The 9,859-nt window shown below is 39.9% G+C and overlaps 2 protein-coding genes and 1 long non-coding RNA gene across 10 annotated transcripts in view; 2 read left to right on the forward strand and 1 right to left on the reverse strand.

Moving 5' to 3' along the window:
- LOC118398717 (protein THEMIS-like) overlaps positions 1-1,988 on the forward strand; it is an 8,918-nt gene extending 6,930 nt beyond the window's left edge. Inside the window, exon 6 of the mRNA XM_035794356.2 lies at positions 194-1,988. Coding sequence (XP_035650249.1) covers positions 194-381 — 188 coding nt within the window. The 3' untranslated portion in view covers positions 382-1,988. The remainder of the gene's footprint in view (positions 1-193) is intronic.
- LOC118398718 (protein LEG1 homolog) lies at positions 1,853-7,804 on the reverse strand. The gene is made up of 6 exons (XM_035794357.2): positions 7,487-7,804; positions 4,253-4,336; positions 3,539-3,723; positions 3,261-3,382; positions 2,767-3,005; positions 1,853-2,315 (listed from the first exon to the last, which is right to left on the reverse strand). The coding sequence occupies exons 1-6, from the start codon at positions 7,779-7,781 to the stop codon at positions 2,164-2,166; spliced, it is 1,077 nt and encodes a 358-aa protein (XP_035650250.1). The 5' UTR covers positions 7,782-7,804; the 3' UTR covers positions 1,853-2,163.
- On the forward strand, positions 4,348-7,473 carry LOC127909453 (uncharacterized). 8 transcript variants are annotated; one of them, XR_008071174.1, is made up of 5 exons: positions 4,348-4,582; positions 4,647-4,710; positions 5,277-5,532; positions 6,309-6,564; positions 6,976-7,473. It is a non-coding gene; the product is annotated as an uncharacterized LOC127909453 (long non-coding RNA). The 8 variants fall into 8 exon arrangements; XR_008071176.1 differs by having other exon boundaries at positions 5,341-5,532; XR_008071177.1 differs by lacking the exon at positions 4,647-4,710 and having other exon boundaries at positions 4,348-4,646; positions 5,341-5,532.
- Positions 7,805-9,859: the final 2,055 nt, after the last annotated feature.

A 9,859-nucleotide genomic window follows, 5' to 3' on the forward strand; every position in this document is an offset into this window, starting at 1 on the left:
CAAAGGACATATCTTGATAAGCTCTTATTTAGCTCTTATATCATGTGAAAAAAAGTTTTACATAGTCCAGACAACTCACTTAACTATTCCTGATGTATTCACTTAAATAGAAACTATTTGAGTATCAAATGTCCATCAAATGTGCACATTTTTACTGCAGCCATTTTTGTTTTTGTTTTTGTTCTCTCCCCAGCCACTGTTGAAGAAAACGGTCCTCACAACAATACAATTGAACAGGATGATGACTACACTCATGATTATGAATACATTGATGAGGATGAACTTGACAGCATCAGGAGAAAATTTAATGACCAAAGTATTCACATAACAGACAAGAAGAAATCAGAAAAAATTGCCTTGCAGACTGCAAAACAGGTTTAGTATAGAAGTGAATGATTGGTTTTGATGACTATCTAATACATATCCAACCCAAGCTCAAAGTCTAACCCCATATTGTTTGTGTAAAGATCAATACAAATGTTGGCATGTGATATATGCTGTACAGTGCCTTCAGAAAGTATTCACACTTTTTCCACATTTTGTTGTGTTACTAAGTGGTATTAAAATGCATTTCATTGTCACTTTTTTTGTCAACGATCTACACAAAATACTCTGTAATGTAAAAATGGAAGAAAAATTCTAACATTTGTAAAAGATTCATGAAAAATAAAACACTAATATATCTTGATTAGATAAGTATTCAACCCCCTGAGCCAATACATGTTAGAATCACCTTTCTGGTTAAGTCTAAGAGCTTTCCACACATGGATTGTGCAACATATTCCCATTATTATTTTCAAAATACTTCAAACTCTGTCAAATTGGTTGTTGATAATTGCTAGACAATCATTTGCAGGCCATAGATTTTCAACCAGATTTAAATTGAAACTGTAACTTGGCTTGAATGGAACATTCACTCTCTTCTTGGTATGCAATTCCAGTGTATATTTGGCCTTGTTTAAGTTTATTGTCCTGCTAAAAGGTTAATTAATCTGCCAGTGTCTGGTGGAAAGCAGACTGAACCAGGATTTCCTCTACAATTTTGTCTGTGCTTAGCTCCATTCCATTTATTTGTATCTGTAAAAACTCCCGTCTTTAAAGATTACAAGCACACCCATAACTTGATGCACCCACCACTATGCTTGAAAATGCAGAGAGTGGTACTCAGTAATGTGTTGTATTGGATTTACCTGAAACATAACACTTTGTATTCAGGACAAAAAGTGAATTGCTTTGCAACATTTTCTGCAGTATTACTTTAGGGCCTTGTTGCAAACAGGAAACATGTTTTAGAATATTTTTTATTCTGTACAAGCTTCCTTCTTTTCAATCTGTCAGTTAGGTTGGTATTGTGGAGTACCTACAGTGTTGTTGATTCATCCTCAGTTTTCTCCTAACACAGCCATGTTCAAAGGGATATACAATGTCATTTTACATTTTATTTTTTTTACCAATAGGTGCCCTTTGCAAGGCATTGGAAAACCTCCCCGGCCTTTGTGGTTGAATCTGAGTTTGAAATTCACTGCTCGACTGAGGGACCTTACAGATAATTGTATGTGTGGGGTACAGAGATGAGGTAGTCATTCATAAATCATGTTAAACACTATTATTGCACACAGAGTGAGTCCATGAACTTATTATGTGACTTGTTAAGCACATTTCTACTCCTGAACGTATTTAGGCTTGCCATAACAAAGGGCTTGAATACTTTTGTAAAAATGTCTAAAAGCATGATTCCACTTTGACATTATGGGGTATTGTGTGTAGGCCAGTGAAAAAAATGTATACATTTAATTCATTTTAAATTCCGTCTGTAACACAACAAAATGTGGAAAAAGTCAAGGGGTGTGAATACTTTCTGAAGGCGCTGTAATGTTCATATTTCAAGCAAAATGTTATGCTCTTTATACTGAGCCACTCTTCCATTGAAATGTATTATTATATTCATGATACAAGAAATAAATTGTTTGTACGTTAATCAACAAGGACATTTGCCTACTGTGGAAAATTAATCATTACAAAAACTCTGGATGTGTATATACTACTGTGTGAAATGTAATTCAGAAACATTGAACAATTAATCATTATGAATGGCATCTGATGTTAACTTTGGGACAGGTTGAAACTGAGCTAGTTGGAGTGTCGGACTGATTTGCTGAATCCTCAGCAGCTGCGTGTCATCTCTTTGAGAATGGAGAAGAAGGTGGAAGCAGCAAACTTAGGGTCATGGACCAGATCCTGTAGGAGCTCTCGGCCCTTCTCCCGAGCCTTGTCAGAGCACATGGCCGAGCGCCAAATCCTCACCAGAGAACCCACTGTCATAAGGAAAACAACAGGAAAATGTGTAAGGATGTGGTTTAACCTGATGCAAGTGATGTGTTACTGTAGATCTCTCAATGCACTTCATACATTTCACCACTAGAGGGAGACTGCAGACTACATCAGGGATCTCCAATCCTGTTCCTGGAAAGCTATCCTCCTGTAGGTTGGTTTTCGCTCTAACCCCATTTGTAAATAACCTGTTTCAGCTTATCAACCATGTAATTATTAGAATGAAGTGTGCTAGATAGGGTTGGAGTGAAAACCTACAGGATAGTAGCTCTCCAGGAACAAGGTTGGAGAGCCCTGGACTACATTGTTACAGACTGGCATCTGTCTACCATCTCAATTTGACTCTGAAATGTATATTTCACTCTACTTATCATACAAGCAAAACATATCATTATATTTTCTGAATATTTGTCTTGAGAGACTAAAAGTACTCACTCAGAATCCTGTTCATTCTGGTCATCCAGCCAAAGATATAGAGGGTGTGGTTCTCCTCCTTGCTGAGGTCAGCTATGTTAGGGGCGCTATCCCCCTCCTGAAGCACCCTGCTGGGCAGAGGGCTCATGAACAGCACAGAGTTATTCAGGTTGGACTGGAAGTGTGTTGCTGCTACGTAGTCTGCAGAGTTCATCCAGTTTTTGGCGAATGAAACCTCTGGGCTGGAATAGTAGCTCATCCTATAAAGTTCAAAGGTTTGATTTGGACGTACAGTAAGGACTCAATTGTGACTCAGTGATTGCGTCCAATAATGTTGTTATTTTGTTAGATTGAGGCAAAAGCTGATTGGAGGACAGAGCATACAGTTTGAACTGAGAGTCATATGTTAAATGAAACAAAACATTTGTTGTCAGAGTTCCAACAATGAAGGAAGACAAACAGCGCATTGACAACTGGTGATGACCTGCAGAATGATACTATATGTTCATACTCACTTTGCCCTGCAGCTGGTTGAGGCAGTATTCAAAGAGAGCTGTTGACCTGCCCAATAGACACCCAGAATCTGGTCCCTTTTCTCAAAGTCAGAAATCTCAGATGCACTCACGTCTTTCAGAGTCTAGAATGGAATGGTAGCATATTAAAAACCAAGACCAACAATTCATTCTATGCAATCACCAATGAGTCACTTATGAATAGTAACTTACACAACTAAAGGAACATACAGATTATGCCTCCTATAGGGAAAAGGGAAAAGTAGATGCTCATTAAATACCTGGAAGAATTCTTCCCACTTGGCCATAAGGTCTGGATACTTAGTAGAGCACTCTGTGTAGGAGGTGCAGTAGTCCTCTGCTGCCTCAGCTGGTGCCTGTACCTGGACCTGAATGAGACCATCTCCAATCACGTCTTTCTGCACAGCAGCCAGGAACGGGATCACTGAAAGGTAGTAGTTCACACCTGAACAGACAGAGAGGTTACTAATGGTATTTTATTGACAAGCTGTAAATGTTAAAGTTCTAGTGCAGTCAGAATCCATTTTTTTTGTATTATATTGTACAACAGCTGATAAAGTGTTATTTCCTGATAGTTGCCCGTTGAAAGTACAATCTACACAGGACCTTCTAATCAGCAGGTTTGCATGTGCGGGAGTGTCGGCTTTCCATGGTAACATCACCAAGCGGTAAATTAGTTAATAGACCTACATTATAGCAAAAAGAGTTCCAGACATCTCTGCCAATAACAGCTAGTTTTCAGTTTTACTCAGACCTCTGCTAGACAGTCCTAGCAAATGCTTTTGCTAAAAAGCTATTTTTGTATATTTTTGAAGATTTGAATGGAAAAATATTACAGTAAGGTACTTAATTGTTCCCCAGAAATGATTTGATATTGATATAAAAAAAAAGGACTGCATTGGACCTTTAAGTGCACATGTAGGGCCACACACATGGCCTGCATGGTTGAATATGTGTAACACTACTGTACTTACAGGCCCACCAGCTTGTAGCAGAAATGCACATGGGATCTCCTTCCTTTCCACATGTTGTAGCGCCAGTAGGGTCAACCAACCGTCCTATAGGAACAGAAGCGCATCTGGTCACATCACTTTTGCTTTTCATTTCCACATGAAAACCTTTGAGAAACGTATTCACAAGACATAATGACTTCTCACCATTACCAATAACAGGGGAGATTAGCATGTTATATCATACTCCATGACATGCTGACTTCTCACTGTTACCAATAACAGGGGAGGTTAGCATGTTATATCATACCCCCATGACATGATGACTTCTCACCGTTACCAATAACAGGGGAGGTTAGCATGTTATATCATACCCCCATGACATGATGACTTCTCACCATTACCATTAACAGGGGAGGTTAGCATGTTATATCATACCCCCATGACATGATGACTTCTCACCATTACCAATAACAGGGGAGGTTAGCATGTTATATCATACCCCCAAGACATGATGACTTCTCACCATTACCAACCCCATAACAGGGGAGGTTAGCATGTTATATCATACCCCCATGACATGATGACTTCTCACCATTACCAATAACAGGGAGGTTAGCATGTTATATCATACCCCCATGACATGATGACTTCTCACCATTACCAATAACAGGGAGGTTAGCATGTTATATCATACCCCCATGACATGATGACTTCTCACCATTACCAATAACAGGAGGTTAGCATGTTATATCATACCCCCATGACATGATGACATTCTCACCATTACCAATAACAGGGGAGGTTAGCATGTTATATCATACCCCCAAGACATGATGACTTCTCACCATTACCAATAACAGGGAGGTTAGCATGTTATATCATACCCCCATGACATGATGACTTCACCATTACCAATAACAGGGGTTAGCATGTTATATCATACCCCCATGACATGATGACATGGGAGGTTATACCAATCAGGGAGGTTAGCATATATCATACCCCATGACATGATGACTTCTCACCATTACCAATAACAGGGGAGGTTAGCATGTTATATCATACCCCCAAGACATGATGACTTCTCACCATTACCAATAACAGGGGAGGTTAGCATGTTATATCATACCCCCATGACATGATGACTTCTCACCATTACCAATAACAGGGGAGGTTAGCATGTTATATCATACCCCCATGACATGATGACTTCTCACCATTACCAATAACAGGGGAGGTTAGCATGTTATATCATACCCCCATGACATGATGACTTCTCACCATTACCAATAACAGGGGAGGTTAGCATGTTATATCATACCCCCATGACATGATGACTTCTCACCATTACCAATAACAGGGGGTTAGCATGTTATATCATACCCCCATGACATGATGACTTCTCACCATTACCAATAACAGGGAGGTTAGCATGTTATATCATACCCCATGACATGATGACTTCTCACCATTACCAATAACAGGGGAGGTTAGCATGTTATATCATACCCCATGACATGATGACTTCTCACCATACCCCCATAACAGGGAGGTTAGCATTACATGATGACTTCTCACCATTACCAATAACAGGGAGGTTAGCATGTTATATCATACCCCCATGACATGATGACTTCTCACCGTTACCATACCCCATGACATGATGACTTCTCACCATTACCAATAACAGGGGAGGTTAGCATGTTATATCATACCCCCATGACATGATGACTTCTCACCATTACCAATAACAGGGAACAGGGGAGGTTAGCATGTTATATCATACCCCATGACATGATGACTTCTCACCATTACCACCATGTTATAACCCCAGACATGGAGGGAGGTTAGCATGTTATATCATACCCCATGACATGATGACTTCTCACCATTACCAATAACAGGAGGTTAGCATGTTATATCATACCCCCATGACATGATGACTTCTCACCATTACCAATAACAGGAGGTTAGCATGTTATATCATACCCCCACCATTACCAATAACAGGGAGGTTAGCATGTTATATCATACCCCATGACATGATGACTTCTCACCATTACCAATAACAGGGGAGGTTAGCATGTTATATCATACCCCCATGACATGATGACTTCTCACCATTACCAATAACAGGGGAGGTTAGCATGTTATATCATACCCCCATGACATGATGACTTCTCACCATTACCAATAACAGGGGAGGTTAGCATGTTATATCATACCCCCATGACATGATGACTTCTCACCATTACCAATAACAGGGGAGGTTAGCATGTTATATCATACCCCCATGACATGATGACTTCTCACCATTACCAATAACAGGGGAGGTTAGCATGTTATATCATACCCCCATGATGACTTCTCACCATTACCAATAACAGGACATGAGGGAGAGTTAGCATGTTATATCATACCCCCATGACATGATGACTTCTCACCATTACCAATAACAGGGATGAGGTTAGCATGTTATATCATACCCCATGACATGATGACTTCTCACCATTACCAATAACAGGGAGGTTAGCATGTTATATCATACCCCCATGACATGAGACTTCTCACCATTACCAATAACAGGGGAGGTTAGCATGTTATATCATACCCCCATGACATGCATGTTATATCATACCCCCATGACATGATGACTTCTCACCATTACCAATAACAGGGAGGTTAGCATGTTATATCATACCCCCATGACATGATGACTTCTCACCGTTATCAATAACAGGGAGGTTAGCATGTTATATCATACCCCCATGACATGATGACTTCTCACCATTACCAATAACAGGGGAGGTTAGCATGTTATATCATACCCCCATGACATGATGACTTCTCACCATTACCAATAACAGGGGAGGTTAGCATGTTATACCATACCCCCATGACATGATGACTTCTCACCATTACCAATAACAGGGGAGGTTAGCATGTTATATCATACCATACACCCAAATACAAAAAAATGGACATCTTTATTTACAAGAATCTTAAGGGTGTCAATAATTTTGACACATACCTGTTTGAGAGAAGAACGTATTACTTGTTAAACATATCTTTCTTTGAGCAATTGCATTGGTATAAATTATATAATTTACCATTTTTTTGAACATACAAAATAGCTCAGTATTTGAATTATTTATTTTACACATTCATTATTGCTCATCTTTATCAAGGGTGTCAATCATTTCAGACTCCACTGTATTTGGCTTTTCAAATCTACTTAATGATTGCCCAACATACCTGATCTGAGTTTCCAGCCCATCTGCAGAGGCAGGCCCCAGAACAGACTGTCAGTCTCATTGGTTCCCATGGAGGCCATGTACTTGTCTGTGGATCCCACCAGTATCCTATACAGACTCATCCTCTGCAGGTAGTTCCAGGGGTTGATTGTGACCACGTTGTCCACCTGAGGCAGTTCTGACAGCTGGCTGGGTGCCTGGTCCCAGAGGATGGGGAGGCCATTTTCAGTGACCACTGCTGCGTTGGCCCACAGGGCAACTAGCTGAAGCAGGGAGAGGGTCCAGATGCACTGCATGCTGGCTACCTTACTAACGGCACACCTAAATAAGTAACAGATCCCCCCCTTTTGTACTGGACTGGGCAATGCACTTTGGACTTACAAAGCCACATGACAGAGAAGAGGTACCAGTGGGGGTAAATCCACTGTAATCACTATTTCTCATCATGCGGTTTTCTGTCCACTCTGTACTTTTGAAGAGCCATAGGACAGAAGTCAGAGAAACAACCAATCAATGTCCATAGACGGACAGAGACATCAGCCATCAGCAAACGTGATCTATAGAGATGTAAGAGGCTTCATTCATTCATCAGTGATTGCTTCATCATTATTCTAAAAGAGCATGGGCACGTTCCTCTGCCCAGGGGTTGCTGACGCATGCCTGATCTTACAATGCTTGGATAGGTATTTTAAGTATCAGCTAACCACATATGGAATAGTGGGAAAAGTACCACATTTTCATACTTGCGTAAAAGTAAATGTACCTTAATAGAAAATGACTCAAGTAAAAGTGAAAGTCACCCAGTAAAATATTACTTGAGTGAAAGTATTCTTGTTTTAAAAGTAAATGTAATTGCTAAAATATACTTAAGTATCAAAAATAAAAGTATTACTCATTTTAAATTCTTTATATTAAGCAAACAAGAGGACACAATTTTCTTGTTTTTTAAATTTACAGATAGCAAGGGGCATACTCCAACACTCAGACATCATTTACAAACAAACGTTTTGCCAGATTAGCAGCAGTAGGGATGACCAGAGATGTTCTCTTGATAAGTGAGTGAATTGGACCATTTTCCTGTCCTGCTAAGCATTCAAATTTTAACGAGTATGTTTGGGTGTCAGGGAAAATGTATGGAGTCAAATTTTAGCAACCAGGAAATGACGAAGCGATTTCTGCATAGTGCATCTTTAAGTACTTTACACCACTGATAATATGTTATAGCAATCTGTCAGTCAATGACACAGTCGATGACATGGCACGCAACCATTGGTTGATGCATGCAACATCAGAGCAGGGGAACGCTACCATTGTCTGTACCTGGCCTGCCATTGTCGACCCTGCCCCGAACTTGTTCACTGTCACTAGCCGGCTACCACCCGGTTACTCAACCCTGCACCTTAGGCTGCTGCCCTATGTATATAGACACTGGTCACTTTAATAATGGAACACTGGTCACTTTAATAATGTTTTCATACTGTTTTACATATGTATATACTGTATTCTACTATATTCTAGTCTATGCCACTCCGACATTGCTCGTCCTAATATTTACAGTATATATTTCTTAATTTTAAAAAATGTACTTTGAGATTTTTGTGTATTGTTGTGAATTGTTAGATACTACTGCACTGTTGGAGCTAGGAACACAAGCATTTCGCTACACCCGCAATAACATCTGCTAAATATGTATATGTGTCCAACACAATTTGATTTGATTTGATTTTTACTCCCCTGTGTGATTCCCGTTTGTTAATGCTTGTCTATGTTTACTTTGCAATGTTTTCCAAGGTCAGCTAACAGTAGGCTAGGCTAAGATAAATGTGAGGGTAGACACTGTTGTCTCTAGGATGAACTGAGCCAAACTGTCCTGCATGAGGGCTTGGGGTTCCCAGAGTGAATTGACTGTGCTGCTGTTAAATGTATGTGCAACATATACATACATTTACTTGTGGATGATGTGCTGCCTGACCCTAAAAGATGGAGCTAGAACATTTAGTTAATAGGGAAACACTGTGTTATGTTAGGCAAATCAAGTGTAGATTGATAACATTGTTGATTAACCATAGAACACATTCAGTGATGCAATATACACAAGTTGTCCAAACAACTTTTAAAAAGCCTGTGGGAAGGATCAAGAGCAAAACTAGATGTTTGTTCATTCACCTGTGTTGTATGAAACGTGGCTAATGCACCTGGTTGTCAAAACAGACAGTTAGACATCTGGCTGTGTTAGGAGTTAATGAGTCCCCTGGTTGGGCAGGTGTGAACATCATGACTGGTGAGGGCCAGAGGTGGAGTTTACCATTGGAGAAACTGCAAACAGGGACTGACATAATGAGTGGCCTCAAGTTAACAGTCTCTAATTTGACAC

The sequence above is a fragment of the Oncorhynchus keta genome, chromosome 19 (genome assembly GCF_023373465.1).
Source record: "Oncorhynchus keta strain PuntledgeMale-10-30-2019 chromosome 19, Oket_V2, whole genome shotgun sequence".
Classification (NCBI taxonomy): domain Eukaryota; kingdom Metazoa; phylum Chordata; class Actinopteri; order Salmoniformes; family Salmonidae; genus Oncorhynchus; species Oncorhynchus keta.